Below are 17488 nucleotides of genomic sequence, written 5' to 3'. Positions count from 1 at the left end.
TAAGTTTGAAATAACATTTTCAGTGTAGTTTTGTACAATCAAAATTCAATATTTAACAACAGAAGTCAGTTTTTGTTTGGCATTTACCAGTTAAACAACTTTGGTCCAGATTTGACGCATCGAGAGATTTTATCGCTTGTTGTACACCGTAGTACACCAACTTTTAAAAAAGGGATATGCATAGTAATGACGTTCTTGGCATCGTATCGCGATTTTTTTGTCCGAAATATCGGTTATCGAAATCGGATGAAAATGTCTTGCATCGGACATTTCTAATTACGGTTGTAGAAATAAATATTCTGATTTTGCGAGGCCACAATGAGCCCAAGTAAATTTCATGTCGACATTTGGTTTGCAAGTCGATAACTTTCAATAAACTTAGTTCGCCCGTAATCAAAAGTAAAATCAACAAAGTATACTTCGATTAAGGTTTAGAATTTCGAAGCTCCCGTCTTTGTTGACCACGCCACTGTGACGTCATCGCCCCCAAACGAGTCAAAGCAGGTAAAGCCTGGGTTGTGAGCGTTGCATCCGCTCTCAAAGTGGGTATCTACAGCGCTTCTGACGGAGTATGCGTTTAGCTCATGCGATCTGTCGATTAACCCTTAAATCATTAGAGCGTCGTTGGCTAAGTGTAGGTTAGCGGTACAGTCAGTTGCCTGCCAAAAAAAACGTCAATTGGACGTTGGTTATTGATGTCTGCAATGTTTTTTTATTAATTTGGAACAAAATAAAAACCAGTTTGGGTGAAGTATGCACTAATTTGTAATGTAGCTTGGTAATGAATTACAAAGCCAAAAGGTCAAATCATTTTGCAAAAACGTTAATGACATTAACTGAAGTAAAAGAAGTTTGTATCGCATGTCTTAATCAAGATGATGTCGATCAGCTTTTTTGGCTTTGTAATTCATTATCACAAAAAAAAAAAATTGCTGTGAAAACGGCTTTATAGTATTTCATCGAAAAAAGGTGCATTTTGTGTCCTCACAGGCAGCTTGTGGCTTGAGTAGTTTCTTTAAAAGATTCAGACCTGTCTAATATCTATAAATTGAGTAGATTTGTGTTGTGTGGAACTTTTCAACGTGACCAGCAAACATACAGAAAAAGCATTGTTAAAAAGCAAATATCCCTCTATACAAACTTTATAAGTTTTAAGGTTATAGCGAGACTTGATATCAATGCCTCTTTTTACGGAATTTTTAAAGGAACGTTCTTTTCAGCACATTGCAACGTGTTGACTTTTTTACGTAGCGGAGGGCGGAAAAACATCAAAGCCTTTATATGTGTATATAACACTGCTTGACAGTTCACTAACTCCTACTGTGTTTTTTAAACTGCGTTAGCATCAACATTAGTTCAAAGAGCAGCTGACCTTTTCATGCCATAGAATCAGTTCGTAGTTGGGTTAATGATAGGTATTTTTACTCGTTATTGGTTCATTGGTGTCTTTGACGGATTAGATCAGCAAGAAAGTTGCTGCGCGACTGTTTCAATGAGATTTTGTTCGTAAACTGTGCGCTGTTTAATGACTAAGGCAGCAAGTTTATTATACTTTAAATATTACTCAAAAATTACCAAAAAATACATTTAACTTTCAAGGGTTCAGGTTTTAGCAAAAAACAACGAGCTTACCACCAAAATATCGAAATTCATTCTAAACACACATTTGAATTACTATTTTTTTCGAAAGTGTAATAAAAAGAGTTAGCAGAAGTTTATATATAGTGTTATGACGTTGCTTCTAATAACAGCTATAAAGTTATGTCGTTGCTTTCAATAGATTTTGATGTTGCTTACAATGTGCGGCACCAGGTATCGAATTCGGCGAAGAAAAATATCAAAAAAATCGTTGACAACAATCTCTATTTTTCCACCAGGTTTAGCCTTATACGATAAAACAAATAAACAGCAATGTCGTTCAAGTCGCCACCACCAACAGATCTCGGCGTAAACCCGAGAATTTTCCCGGGAAAACCGGCTTTCGAACTACCTTCGTTGACAACCCATGCACCCAACGCTACAGCCAGCAACAACGTCATAGTGGAAGCCCCCCGGCTGTGCGCCCCCTTCCCCCCCTGCGACCCCCTGGGCTGTGGAGACTGGAATGTGGCCCCTATCGAGTGTGAGGGGTGCAATTCGACCGCTGTTGCCTTCACTGTTGTTGGGATGTGCGTGTTAGCCTTTCTAATCGTCATAGGTGAGATTTGCAACAATATACTTCATATTATACTTCTATACACAAGATGCTTTCAGAAAGGCTCACCAGGCCTGATCAGAATTGAAGTCCGAGCAAGTCCAGGCTAGAAAAACAACTATATGCTGCGGTGAGGTTCGAACCGGTCCTAGTTGTTATTTTCTGACTTTGCTTTGCTTGCACTACAATCCTGATCGAACTGGCTAGCTGATCTCTGTAAGTCCCTCCAAGGCACCTCGAGTACTATATATGTGTGTAGTTACACAGTACGATTCCAGAAAGGGCAGTACGATTCCAGAAGGGCTTGTCCACAGTATACACTTACTTCTATATGGGTTTTATTATTCTCTGTATTTTATCAAGGCATCTTGTGTACTTTTCTGGGTGACGCTATCGTGGCCAGTACGACCTCAGAATGCTTTTAGCACAGAATACACTTTGTGAAATTTATCGAACCTATATTTTAGTTTTGTTTAACACGAAATGGAAGTTTTTCGGATACAATATAGTTTCTTTAGGAATTGTTTGAGATGTAGTTAGATGAAGCGTAAACATAAAATACCGTTCAAAAAGTAGATTTAGCAAACTTTTTCATGATTTTCAAATAAATGTATGTACAACAAGCTATTAATATCACAAAACAAGTTTAATGCTAGTTATAGTTCAGTGCGAGAACTTGGGTGGCATTCAAATACTGGGCGCTGGACTAGAATCCTACCACATTTATTTTAACACTAAAATAACGAGTTGTCAAAGTTGAAATTGCGAGGAAGGCATAAATATGTAAGAATAAATATAATATAATACTTGACCAAAACCCAAAACGCTAACTCGCACCCTAACCCTAATATTGTTAGAAATATAAACCCCACGAAGGAAAATGTGGTAGGATTCTAGACCCGCGCCATACACCGACGCTTCTACTTAACGAACTTTCATCCGGGTAATATTATTACTTTAAACCAGTGGTTCTCAACCTTTTTTTCACTGCGCACCACCTCGAGCATGATCTTGTTGCGTACATTAACAAATTGTCGAAAAACTCAACTTTACTCAAAATGAATATAGGATTGTTAACAGGGGTCCTTAGCTAATTAATTAGCCCGGAAATTTCAAAACAAATGCGGCCCTCTGCTCTCAAAAAAGTTTCCCTTTTTTAACTTGGAAGATACTGGTAGTCAAGTTTGGCGATTCTTTGTTGTTTTGCTATGATGTCAAAAAATAGATTTGCATAGATGTTCCGGAAAAATAATAGTTCCTATCGTTAAAGAAGCATAAAATATTAAACTATACAATCATTACGATGAATGTATAGTTTATTACAATAAAAAAAAAAGCTTAACCTTTTGGTAAAACTGTAATTTTACTTAAAAACATACTGCGTACAGCGTACCACCCAAAATGACTTCGCGTCCCACTATAGTTGTACGCGTACCACAGGTTGAGAACCACTACTCTAAACGTAGTGACGTCTCACGCTGCATCGTCATTCCATGATACGGACGTTTTACGTAAAACGACGTCAAAACGTTGATGCTTTTATTTTTACCTCTGAGCCACCGCATGGTGAATAGCATGCCGACGCCAATGATGAATTAACATAGAATATGGGCCTATATCATCATTTGGCGATATTTTAAAGTGATAGTCTTGTAACCTTCACCAATCTTGTTCGAGAATTACCAGCGACATTTTGTTTTACTACTGGTATCAGTATTCGCAGTAAGATGTTTTTGTGTGTTTTTTAAATATTTTTGCGATACTTACTCAGAATAACCTACAGCGTTAAGACTTATATTTATCGTTGTGGCGACTAAGTTCTAAAAATGAATGTTTGTAAATTACTTGACATTTTCTACCGATGCCGATGCCTTATCAAAATGCAAAAACCGGCTTTCGAACTACCTTCGTCGACAACCCATACACCCAACGCTACAGCCAGCAACAACGTCATAGTGGAATCCCCCCGGCTGTGCGCCCCTTTCCCCCCTGCGACCCCCTGGGCTGTGGTGACTGGAATGTGGCCCCTATCGAGTGTGAGGGGTGCAATTCGACCGCTGTTGCCTTCACTGTGGTTGGGATGTGCGTGCTTGACATTTTCTTCCGATGCCTTATCAAAATGCATCGTGATACTATCCGATATCGAATAGAACTGGGGGTTAAGAAGATTAGTTTCCTACAGTTGTTAGATCATTTTTGATAAATTATACCTTTCAAGAAATATTCGCTGCATCGAATCGCAAATTATGGCCTAAATTCCCATTCTGATCAACTCGAATTATTTCATTAAGCACTGAGGCACCATTGAAAATTCGGCTCTGAATGTTTATGTGTTGCCCCCTTCCATTGTTTACTTAATGGTAATTCCAGCCCTGGTCTGGCCTCAACGGCGCCACCATAAAATAAAACGCAATTTCGCGCATCAATTTCATTTTTCTTTCTTTTTTCAGCCAACCTTCTTGTGGTACTGATCATCTCACGCACAGTCACCCTGCAGCGGCGTCACGGCTACATCAAGGTGTCCCTGGCCGTTTCAGACCTCCTAATCGGTCTGTTGGTCCTTCCCTCGGCCATCTACAACCTCACAACACACCTCTACCTGCCCCCGCAGTTCAGAAACCCTGAAAGGTCTCTGGAGAAATGGACGCAAACCAACTCGGCCGCCAGCGTGTTTTTCGGCACCGTGCTCGTCATTTCTATCGTTTCGTCGCTCTACAATCTGCTGCTGCTCAGCTTGGACAGGTACGAGATGCCGTTGTTTTAAAGAAGGGCTGTGGGTCCGACTCGGGACTCCACCAAGTCGTTTAACTTTGCTTAAGTCGAACTTGGGGCTCGGGACTCGCGAGTAAGGTGTAAAGACCACACCCTACGTAAGATTCGGGACTACCCGAGTCCCGGATCCGGCGTGCGCAGGCGCAGTACCATAGTACCACAATGTCATATATGTTACGGATTTTGAGAATTTGGTCCTTCAATTTTGGTTGGTTTAAGCAAGGCTGCGGAATCGTACAGTCGGAATCGGGACTCTACTGAGTCGATTAATCTTGCTGTAGCCGAACTCGGGGCTCGAGTAAGACTCCATAATACTACTCGAGTCCCGAGGCTGACGTGCGCTTGTGCAGTACCATATTTTGAAACTGATACGGCCGCAAACTGTAAATGGTAAAGGTGGGATACCATATGGTGGAATATTTTCCAACCATGTATTGTGGTCGATGAATTATATGACGTGGATTGCTAAACATTCACCTTAATTTAGTTACACAAAGGGGACTGTACAGTCGAAGACAGACTAGAGAATCGCACATTTTGTCCAATTGATAGCAAAAGACAAGGATGGTAAAGAAATCCATATAAAATAAAAACTTTTTGTTTAGAAATATGGTAACTTAATGCTATAAAAGTCAGTTTAAATATGCATTTACCATATCGTTATTTGTCATGCAGGCTGTATCGTTTAAAACCACATTTTTCACGAAATTTAGCACAAGGTATTCCGCCAATGTTACAACCTCCTAGCATTGCGCTCTATAAATTAAATTACAGAATAAACTTTAAGAGGGGTGTTTTAACGCAAGTGGTTCACCAAATCGAATTTTGTGCAGGTTCCTGGCCGTGTTTCGTCCTCTACAAAACAGATCGGGAAAGTACTTCTCCAGAAGACGACTGGGCATTTGCATCAGCGTCGTTTGGATGTTAGGTCAGTTACTAACACTGTGGTCATTGGTTTGTTAATAAATAGTCGGTATCAGATATGTCTGATATTATCGGATCGGAGCCGATACCCGATGCCAAGTTGAAGTATCGGTACTCGTCCGATACTACGGTGGTATTGGTGTCGATCCGATGCCAAATTAATCAATGGATTTCAGGCATGCTTTGCTATCTAACACAGTAATTTACACCTTAAAAGGTAAATTTAATAAAAACAGTAACAACTTAAGTGGAACCAAAAAACAGTAACAACTTAAGTGGAACCAAAAAAAAGTAACAACTTAAGTGGAACCAAAAAACAGTAACAACTTAGGAGGAACCAAAAAACAGTAACAACTTAAGTGGAACCAAAAAAAAGTAACAACTTAAGTGGAACCAAAAAAAAGTAACAACTTAAGTGGAACCAAAAAAAAGTAACAACTTAAGTGGAACCAAAAAAAAGTAACAACTTAAGTGGAGCCCAAACTATTCACGCTAAAGCAAACTTGGCCTAATAATCTGAAAAAAATTAGTAATGACGTCCCGATGCCAACTGAATATATCGGTCGTCCGACACTAAGGTGGCATCGGTGCCCAGTGTTTTTTTAAGGTGTTTTGGGGGACCGAAACGGTCAAAAATTTCTCTAATTTCTCCTGCGGTTTCCCAAATTTTGGACTTGCAACTTTTTGGTATTTAAATGAAACACTTGCAGTCTCTTAAAACTACTTAGCGGTCACCCAAACCAAACCTGAAAAAAAAACCCTGTCGGTGCCGATCCGATACCAAATTGATTTAGGGATTTCAGCTATATGATTTGTGAGCCAATGCTGCTATTTCTAAAAGGTAAATTTATTAAAAAGTGGTAAGTTCACAACTTAATGGGAATCAAACTTATTTACGTTAAAGCTTATTTTGGCTTAATAATCTGAAAAAAATTACCTTGTAATCTTTCGGTTTCATCTATTTTGGTGGTTTTGGCATAGTAATGACGTCATTTGTTATCTTATCGGATCGCGATATTCTTTGTTATCGGGTATCGGAATAAAATGTCAAGGATCGGACAACCCTGGTCGGTATATAGAAACTTAGAAAATACCTTTCCTTTATATCACTGTTTCTTAACTGGTAAGCCGCGTACCGTTATAAAGGCCCGTTTACACTACAGCTGCACTGAGCTGAGCAAAGCGTAATTTGCATTTAAATTCTATTGTGGCGAGCTTTTCAAGCTTTGCTAAGCTCAAGCCCCGTGCAGCTGAAAAAAATACGCTTTGGAGCGATTTTCACGCTTTGCTAAACTCAAGCCCAGTGCAGCTATAGAAAAACGTTACGTTTTGTCGCGATTTTTACGCCCAACGCAGCTCACTGCAGCTGTAGTGAAAACGGGCCTTTAGGTGGCCGTTCGATTTGGTTTTGTCGCCAACTGAAGTAGGTCACATGGTTAGATTTATTAGGACTTGTTTCGAGCAAGATTCTCCAGAATTTACTAAAATTGCGGAAGCATTACAACGACATGGCCGATAATAATTTCACTTTAAGTTTACAAAAAGTGCAGTGAATAGAATTTGGTCGCCAAAGCATGGCTGTTACACCTACCGCTTATTTAGGTCGTAACGAAAAAAGGATGAGAAACATTGCTTTATATTTTAAAAACGCCTCTTTTCACAAGATTAACTTACTGATTTTTGGAAAGTCTGAAGTTTTGACCTCTTAATTTTTAAATACTTAAGTCGAAAAAAATAAGAAAAAATAAGAAAAAGCTTGTTTGTAACACAGGATTTATTTTTCTAACTAAGGTTATTACCAAGTTTATTAAAAAGGCAAACCGCAGTTTTAAACTCCTATAGTCTCGATTTAACAAACTGTTGCAAATCATGCTTTAAAATGCAGTAGGATTAAAAAATTCTTTGTGCCTAATTAGCCTTGCTGAAAGGACAGCGATAGCAGCAACATTTATTGCGGAAACGTAGTGTATTAATAGCCGCCGCCATTGTAATAACAGGAAGCATGTTACGAGCTGCTATTTAGCCGCTTATGCAGCTCTGACGTAGCTTGTTGGTCCTTTGTTCAATGCAACCAGACCCAGGTTAAAAAGGTACGGGCAATCTACGTAATCGATTTTTGGCCGAATGGGAAATCCTGCTATTTAGTCGGATAAAAATAGCGCGTCTAACGTAGCTGGCACAAATATTGCGCCTAACTGTTTGTTGGGCATTTCAACATGACGCGTTTTAGCAGGTAATGTTAATAGTATAAAGCAAATCACATTTATTGTGTTCGGTTACATTATGAATAACATAGTATAAAATAATATTGGATCGGAGCCGATACCCGATACCAACTTAAAGTATTGGTACTTGTTCGATTCCAGGATGGTCCGATAGCCACTGAATTAGGAAACTTCATGATTTGCGATCCATTTCAGCCTAATTCACCTTGAAATACAAATTTATCAAAAAAAGTATGCAACCGAAGGTTACTACTATTTGTCGTTAAAGTAAATTTTGGGGTATTTTGCTTATTTGAGCGTATCAATGACATAAATTTGAGATTCTCCAAAATATTAAGAAAAAGGTCACAATCGGACATATTTAATTGACCACAGTAAAGAATTGGTCTATAATTTGAAATAGACCTAAAACGAACCCTGAAATGTTGTTACATTAAGATATACATGACAAACTAAATGTATCTTCTCCCCCTTAAAGTAAATTACGACGATGGCCTTAAATTTGAGCAAATGTTCTTCAGACTTTCGTCGTAATTGAAGTCACTCATTTCATGAGATGTAAATAGAAATATATTTAGATTCCTTAAAATTAAATGACTAAATAGACATTTTGGAGAAAAATATTTCTCTGTATATCTGATAAAATTTGAACTTTGATGTCTAAAGAATATATATATATATAAATCAAACATAGCAATATTTCGCGGCTTTTTAATATGATTTTCACACCTTAATCTTTTCCCTTTAACAGGACTACTTGTTTCGTCACTTCCGGCCATGCTTTCGCACAAATTTACCTACGTCATGGATGGAACAACCTTCTTCTACGTGCAAAGCACCGTGGCCAACGCCCCCAAAGAAAACGGGGCGGGGCCCATTGCGCTCTTCTCATTGGTCGTAATGGGAATACCGTAAGTTTGTAACTTTCTTAACTTAACCTCTATATTGATATTTAACGATATGCTGCCATTTTAAAGTATGTTTTGGGATTTTTACTGTTTATAACTAACTTAACTTAGTCGCTATAGGCATTTTAACTTATAAACGGTTTAAAAAAATACTGTGTTATGCTATACTGATATAGAATACCGCAGATATTTCTGAAGTTAAATGATGTGGGCATATTAGCCATTGTTAGTGGGCCGCGAGCTACTTTTTGAAACTTAGTTTTAACTTTACGAATCCTTTTAATTGAAGTTTTGCCAAGTTAAAACAAATCATCGCAGTGTTTTTGAGCTACGCGAGGTTAGACTGGATTTTAGCCGCATATATTTGCGCGCGAGTTCGCTAGCTAGAGAACAACAGTTAATTTTAAGATTTATTGTATTATGACGTAACCTGTGACGCCATTCTAGAAATTTACATGCCCGTACCCAAACGAAAATCCCGGAATCGCCTCTATTTGTTGTAGTGTTTCATTAGTTGACCTCAAATAACTCTTGAACGAGTATTTTTGGCCGCGACAAAAAGAGTTGGCTTTATAAAAATATTTAAAATAGAGTGTTTTCTTTTATATTCGGGATTTTGGTCTGTTTTAAAATGATATATATGCCTGATTATGGGCATTTAGATCTTATTCCGATTTATACATTATCACGACTACTAGGGATTAGTCTGTGTTTTATTCCGACGTAGATGTTGTTCTTATTTGGCACACAACACGCCAGTAACAAGTTATTATCCAACAACTTATTCAACAGTAGGTGAATATTGATCCTAACTTCTCAACTGTAAACAGCCTACTATTGAGTAAAATACAGGGCAGTGGAGCCGGACTCCACGAAATCGAACATTTGGCCGAAGTAAACCTCAGTTTACCCTGCATTTACTCACAACACGGCAGTAACTAGTTACTGTTCACCCACTCCAATACTGGATTTTTCCAAAAGCGATGCTCGAAATTTTGGACAAAAATTATCGCGATCCTATCCGACACGAAATGACGTCATTACCATTATATGTTATGTAATTTCGAAGCAGTTTGTTCAGACCACTGGTTTAAGTCATTCGCCAGAAAAGCAAACATCTCACTTATTTCACGTTTCTAACAAAAATTGATTTGAAATTACATCAGCCAACATTTCAACTTCACTTTATCTTTGTTAACAAAATAAGTCGCTGGCCGGTAGAAATGACTCCGCGGGCCTGATTTGGCTCGCGGGCCGTAGATTGGTGAGCAATGGTTCAAATTATTCACCAGAAAAACAAACATCTCGCCGTTAAAATAAATCATGAAAATGATTGAAGCATGTACACACGTATGTGTATTTACAACTATGATATGGCCCTTCTGATGCTATTTGACCAACGATTACGGCTTACTGAATGATGTAGAAAAGGAATAAAGATATATTGGAAATGTTAAAAATGCTCTCTACTTCTGTATGGGTTCTGATATTCCTACTGCGTCTAACTACAACTTCCAACCATAATCTTAACATTTATTCGAAACGTTCAAAACGATACCTATACTTCTGTAAGGGCCTTGATATATTCTTATTACGCCTTACTACAAACTCCAACCATTATTCTCCAAAACATCTTACCTATTCCCTTCCAAAGGTACATTCTCACGGTTGTCCTTAACATCGTCACCCTCTTCATCACCTTCCGTCGTCTAGCGGTCCGCCAGCGCATCGGAAGCGTCTCGAGTCTCTCCCGATCCAAGAAAGAACAACGGAGCGAGGAGGCGCGCAGGTACCTTGTTACGTCATAAAATGAGGTCGGGCCTTGTTTTGATTTGAATCCGGGCTGGCGTTGATGGGATGTTTTTGGCCGTAAATCGCATGGAATCGCTGTGAAAGAAACAATTGTATTTGTGTGAGAAAAGTGTATACCTTTGAAAAGACAAGTGTGTTTGATTTGAAATTTGCTATATCAAAGTTTAACAAATTATTCAAACACTGTCCTTCATCTGTGGTAAAATATGGTTATTGCGCTCTTAAAAAGGTTTTTATTCAAACAAGATGGGATTTAAAAACACAACATATTGTATATGTATATATTATTACACAGAAATATGCTTATATAGGAAACTAATAGGAAAGACGAAATAGTTTCGTTGTAAAGACCATATGGAATAGAGTCCCCGCTTAATTTAAACCAAAGTATTCAAACCGACAAATGTTGGGGCAACATGCGATTTGGCTGTAAATTTATGTCAATTAATATGGCCCTCATTTTCCATTGTATACACCTGGGTAATGCGCACAAAAAACTTTTTATTTAAACAAGATGGGCCTTGAAAACACATAATATATAAATACATTACATATAATATATATATATATATATATTTAAATGGTACGAGGCACCAACAAGAAAGACTATTATGGACGGAAAAGCGGCAAAAAGAAAAGCCACATGCGATTTCGTTGTAGAATGTGCCGTCATTTAAATCACTTTCATGACCCCATTTTTCCTTTTTTTTCTCACTTCCATGACCCCATTTTTTTTTTGAATTTCTTAACGAAACGTGTATTTTTGATTGGTTAAGGTTGAAGAAAATCCTGGACACTTGTCCCGAGATGCAGCATCCCAATTCATCCAAGAGCGGTTTCTTTGCATCCGGTTGGTGCAAGAGCAAGAATCACACACACAACAACTCACACACAGATTCGACGGTAAATAGCTTGTCAAAATTAGAGATAATCAAACAAAATAATTGGCTTTTGGAAAAATCACTCAAATGTTTTAAATTTAGCTTTGAAAGTAAAAACCAGAAGAGATGTGCTCCTAACAAAGATATACTTTCGAACCACGTGCTGTGGGCCAATTAACACAACGTATAGGGTTACTTTTACAATAGAGAAAAATCATTAGATTTTATAGAAACAACTGCGGAACAATTGTTTTTTTTTCAACTGCGGAACAATCAAAGCTTCCTGTTAAATCACCATGGCGTAAAACAAAAAAAGTCATATGTAATTTTGTTTAAACGCCCAATCGGTGAAGGCCCCAAACATCGCATTATAATCAATCCAAAGAAACGAGATAGCCAGTGTGGAATGCAACGGCCATTTTAGCTCAGAGGACTTACAAAAATATCTAATGATACAAATTAAAAAAAAATATATTGTTTGCCCATTGCTTTTACCCTGGAGACCGTAAATATCCGCAATCTCGATTCTCGGGATGCGAAACCCTTTCGACTGCCCATATCACGCATATCTTGCGGAATTTTAACCTTTAAGGAAATCTACGTGGGCGGGGGATTGTATAGTAGCATTGGCGCCGCCCGAGACGGCCTATAAAAATGGAAACTGCCAATAAAAAGTAAAATTGTCACGTCGGCGCCAAAATTACGTCATCCGTTTGACTTTCATTTGATGGGTGAAGGGACGACTATGTGGCGGACTTACGACTTAAAAGGATTCAAGTGCTGTTTCTTTCTATATGTACGCCTATGCTTAAACGCCACTGCTATCGAGTATTTCGGGCCCTGTTTTGGCCAAGCGCAAAAAAGGGGTTCAGCTACCATATCCGTTAAAAATTGCTATTAATAGATGCAAAAATTAAGGTTTTATAAATTTTTTTATTGACAAATGTATGATTGTTCGAGGTTTTATTATATAAAGATGTGGGAAAGCCCTACAGCTCTTGTCCCTTTATAGATATTGATTACTGAAGCTGCTTACTTCACTTCGGTGCCAGCATGCACTGGTATAAGATCGCCTAAAATAGAACAAAAAAAATGCTTTTAGACGCTTTCTTTCTTGTAAAAGGATTTTTTCTAGTGACTTGTTTGACAGCTAAAAGATATAGTACAAAAGTTAGTGTCTGTATAAAGGGCAATTTTTAACTGTGTAAATCCGCAACAAAATATTAAACGTGTTACGTTCCTAACAGTTTGACGTTCAAAAATCTGTTGGCGCCTGCGCTTTGTCAGCTAAATTGTAAAATATTGGCTCTGTTGGCGACAGAGCCAGCAAATATCTTGCTCAACTTCTTTTTTCGAAGTGTTGAAACCGATTCACACTACTATAGGTAGAGTTTATGGCAAAATAAATTTTAGAAGAGGTTTTTTATGTAATATGCTCGTAAAATATACCACATTGTGACAAGACGACGGCAGTGAATGTCAAATTAAAGACCGCCAGGTATCTAACAAATGGGAAAAACAACCGCATTTTGAGTTTGGGACCTATTGCAACTATTCATATTTCCTTATAATTTTTTTTAAATATGTATAAAGGACGAAGAAGAGCACAAACAAGGCTTGGTGCCAACACCATTAAAGCCAAGAGTTTCAAAATCAGCGTTAATAAGCAGATGCCCAAGTTTTTCGGTCTATCTATTTTTGTGTCTTATACCTTTACTTCAACTCACAGATACTAAAATGTAATTCCCTGTTTTATTTAATATTACGGTTTTGGGTCTGTGGCAACTACTTGAAAATATATTGTTAACACCAACAGGTATAAGATTATACATTCTTAATGCTAACAGGTATATATTATAAACATTGTTTTCGATAAGAAAGAGTGAAGTCAGGTAGTTTTAAACCCGCTTTCTTTCCCCACACAGCCGGGTCGTTTGTCGAGCGATAGACTTGAAAGCGCAAACCTGTCATTCAAGAAAGGACTGCGGCGTCCAGCCAGCCTCAACTACAGAGTCACCCGCATGATTCTCTCCATGGTGATCACTTTCACAGGTTCGGAAAAGTGTTTCAACTGTTCATACCTATACTAAAGTGTGTTGAACGTTTTTTATGGGAGTTTGTTCTAAAACAGCTAAGTTTTTCTACACTCTGAGTGACGTATTGCTATGCGGTGAGTAGTACGTGACGTCACATTTTACTATAATATATTTAATAATCAAGAGTTTCTCACATTTACCATTTTTACATTTAGGGCCTATGCAGAAATTGCAAATGGGGCGCCGTTTAAACACGTTTTCATAAAACTGCTTTTAAAGCTTAGTGATAAAAGCAGTCGATAATTTTTTATTTTCTTTTAACTTGAGCACCACTACTTTCAACCTATGGTTAGATATTTGCTGTTTGAACAGTGTTTTAACCCATTTGTATCGACACAAAATTCGGTCGCTGTTTGATTGGTTTGGGTCGCCGACTAAAGTACTTAACATGGTTAGATTTATTAGGATTTGTTTTAAGATTTCCCTGACATTTAAGAAAAATAGTTGAAGCTGTCTGGAGAGATGGTTCTTATTAATTAAATTTTAAATTGTTTGTTCACTTAAAAAAGTTCAGTGAAGAGAAAAAAACCTTAGCAGAAACCTTAGCAGTTACCGAGTTAGGCCTATACTAATATTAAGGTCGCCGCGAAAAAAGGTGGAGAAACTATTAAAAAGATTCAGCTAAAACTACATCTCCTTGATTTTGTACAGCAATTAAGTTGTCTTCGCTTTGACCTATGATTTTTTTCTTTGCAGTTTGCATTTGCCCTTACGTCGTGGTGAACGTTATGCTGGTGAACGGGGAATTGAACTGCGACAACGTTGGAACCGTTTACAACATCGCCATTTATCTCGTGATTTCAAACAGCTTCGCCAACTTCTGTCTTTACAATTTGTGGCATAGAGAATTCAGGTAAACTTGTACAATAAATTATGCCAAATTCTTCTGGTACTTTTTCTTTACCGGCGTTTCGGCTACCTATCCAGGATGCCTTCATTAGGGAATGTAACACCGCGCTCAACACCATGCATAATAAAACGACACATTTTTTCTGTTATTGCGAAAGAAGATGGATATCGTAAACCTATGTTTCGTGAGTCCTGGCATATCCATCACCGGACAGATATCATGAATATAAAAACGGACGTTTTATTTCCAGTTCCATACAGACAGGTGTTAAAAAAGATAACAACTGAGCTGTGCGTCGTCGGCCTTTTCGCATTTATTTTGAACGTTGGTTAGAGTATTTTTATCTCGTTTTTTTGTGTTTTGTTTTACTTTGTGTGGTGTTACATTCCCTGTTGAAGGCATCCTGGATTGGTAGCCGAAACGTCTGATTAAACAAATAAGTGCCGTAAGAAGTTCTTTTCAGTACATACTATCCTGGCAGAAAGAGCATTATTTAACTTAAGTTGAAGCTGGTCATTTTTTGCACATAAAAGTATACCAGAAAAATTTCCTGATATAATCGTGGTTGGTGTTAACAAAGCATAAGGATCTTTGGACTTATACAACGCCTTGGACTGCATAACCAAATAAGTCTACATTGCGCTATTAAACTAAACAAAAATAATAAAATAAATGTTAAAACAAATATATACTTTTTAGGCAAGAGCTGATAGCTGTACTGAAGTGCTTACCAAAGAGGAAGCAGCCACGGAAGTTGTCGAACGGCATAACGTCTTCAAGACAAAGCCATCAGCAGCAGTGGAGTGCATTCAAAGAAAAACACAAGCCATTGTCGTCCAATTATTCGTCGGGATTCAGTTCGTTCCAGCAGCCTAAGTGACGTAACAACTGAACTGTTTAAAGAATAACAATATCGTGTCACTATAGTCGAGTGGATTAAAACACACACAAACGGATGTGCTTTTAAGTGTGGTCGGTCGTTTCTTCGAGTAAGAAATCACGCAGTTATCAGCGCAAAGCACTATTGTGTCTTATTTGCTGTTGGCATTTTATTGTGGGGACGATACGTGATGTTCTTTTGTGATACCGATACCAGATATTTTGGACAAAAAGTATTGCGACCCGATGGGATACCACATGACGCCATTATTATGGTGAAATAAGCAAAAGATAAAAGTTGAAATGTTCAAAGGTATTTTTTCCTGGTCTTTAGGCAAAAAATTGCTTTAGCTTTAGGAAGTTAGGCTACCTGACATTGTTAACCTACAATTTTTTCATTAATTTACACTTCAAGGAAGAAATCGATACTTCGCAGATCTTGACTGGGTTTCCTAAATTAATTTGGTCGGCTCCGAAAGAAAACATAGTATCGAACATATACCGATACTGACACTTGGTATCGGGTATCGGCTCCGATCCGATATTTTCAGACAGCCACATTTTTGTCATTCGCAAGTCTGAAACTTAATCATGAGCCTTTACTTTGTGTTAAGGTTTACCGCTGTTAATAAGTTGGTTTTTAAAAGTGCTCCAATTGATTCCAAAGTACACTCGTGTTTATAAAAAAGATTTTCACTGCAACATTGTTTTTGCCAGCTTTTTTGTCAAGTGTATAACGTAATACGCATTGTTTAAATGTGTGTTCAAACGGTTGTTCGCTCTTTAAAAAATGCACATACCGTACATTAACGAAAATTTCAAAAAAGGTTTTGTGTCGACTACTTTCATAAATAACTATTTAATTTCCACAGTTTACTATCTAATTATTACTATATGCTATATCACTTATACTAAGGTACTAGTTTTCTCCTTGATTTTTTGTGCTTGCTTGCTATAAGGATATGTTTCACGGTCGTATATTTAGTGAAAAGTAAAGTCGTTTATTTTTATCCCTATAGTTTTATTGTGATTTCTTATAATGCTGTAAACAAAAATAAAACTTTTTTTACAATTTGTTTGATTTTGACTGTGTGGTGTGTATATTGAAAAACCCTAGCGTATAGCCTTTTGCATTTTTTTTTCAGTTAATGCTCGTAATTGAGCTAGTCCAGTGTGGTCCAACTGCAGGCCCGCGGGCCAAAGTTGGCCCGCGAGTTCCGCTTCGTTGGCCCGCGAACTGATAGTCAACTTTGCTGCAATCTAGCAATATCGCTTCAATTTTTGTTTCATGATCCTTTGTGATTTCATAACTACCGTAGCTAAACAAAGGTGTACTGTACAGTTCATTAAGCTAGTATATATGCCATAAGCCAGCGGTTCTTAACCTGGTGATCTTTTGAAACAAGATAACGTACTGTTTAAATCAAAATGTCAAGCACGAGCAACCGACGGCGCGCTTTAATGATATTTTATTTAAAATGCCGAATTGCTTAATGTAGGGGGGCGAAAGGCATATGAAAATTACCAAAGGGGCGGCTGAATAAGCCTAAAAATTGCTGTTTCAAAACATTGGCCCGCAAGATAAAAAAAATAGTTTTTGGCCTGCGATGAAAAGAAGTTGGACCACGTTGAGCTAGTCAATCAATTTTAAAAGTTAGCCAAGGAATTGACTGGGACTTGAATTGTGATTTGAAAAAAAAGTTAAAAAATACTTACGAACGACTTGGCTTAAACTTAAATTGTTTTACGAAAGGCGGGTCTGAGATTAAGTCATTTCAAAATAAGTTTTTTACAATACAGGATTACGTTAATTTGTTTTAGGTTACTTGTCGTAAACCGAATGCCACCAATAAAATATACCAGTCTTTCTGGTAACTAATGCAACTCAAAGTTGGGCAGTAAATACACCGTTTTATATAAGCACGCAGTAAGTTTAGTCAGCATTAA

At 37.7% G+C, this 17488-nt stretch overlaps 1 protein-coding gene across 1 annotated transcript; it reads left to right on the top strand.

Annotated features, from left to right (window-relative positions):
* Positions 1–1882: 1882 nt before the first annotated feature.
* Positions 1883–16617, top strand: LOC146133635 (D(3) dopamine receptor-like). Its single transcript, XM_083396761.1, has 9 exons — positions 1883–2197; positions 4645–4936; positions 5800–5894; positions 8867–9026; positions 10678–10812; positions 11612–11738; positions 13642–13768; positions 14509–14665; positions 15362–16617. Exons 1-9 carry the CDS (start codon positions 1912–1914, stop codon positions 15540–15542), a joined length of 1560 nt encoding a protein of 519 aa, XP_083252887.1. The 5' UTR covers positions 1883–1911; the 3' UTR covers positions 15543–16617.
* Positions 16618–17488: the final 871 nt, after the last annotated feature.

This window comes from Ascidiella aspersa, chromosome 9 (assembly GCF_963924565.1).
Source record: "Ascidiella aspersa chromosome 9, kaAscAspe10.2, whole genome shotgun sequence".
Taxonomy (NCBI): domain Eukaryota; kingdom Metazoa; phylum Chordata; class Ascidiacea; order Phlebobranchia; family Ascidiidae; genus Ascidiella; species Ascidiella aspersa.
Note: the sequence above shows the minus strand (reverse complement) of the source record. Positions and strands in the feature narration are given on the sequence as shown.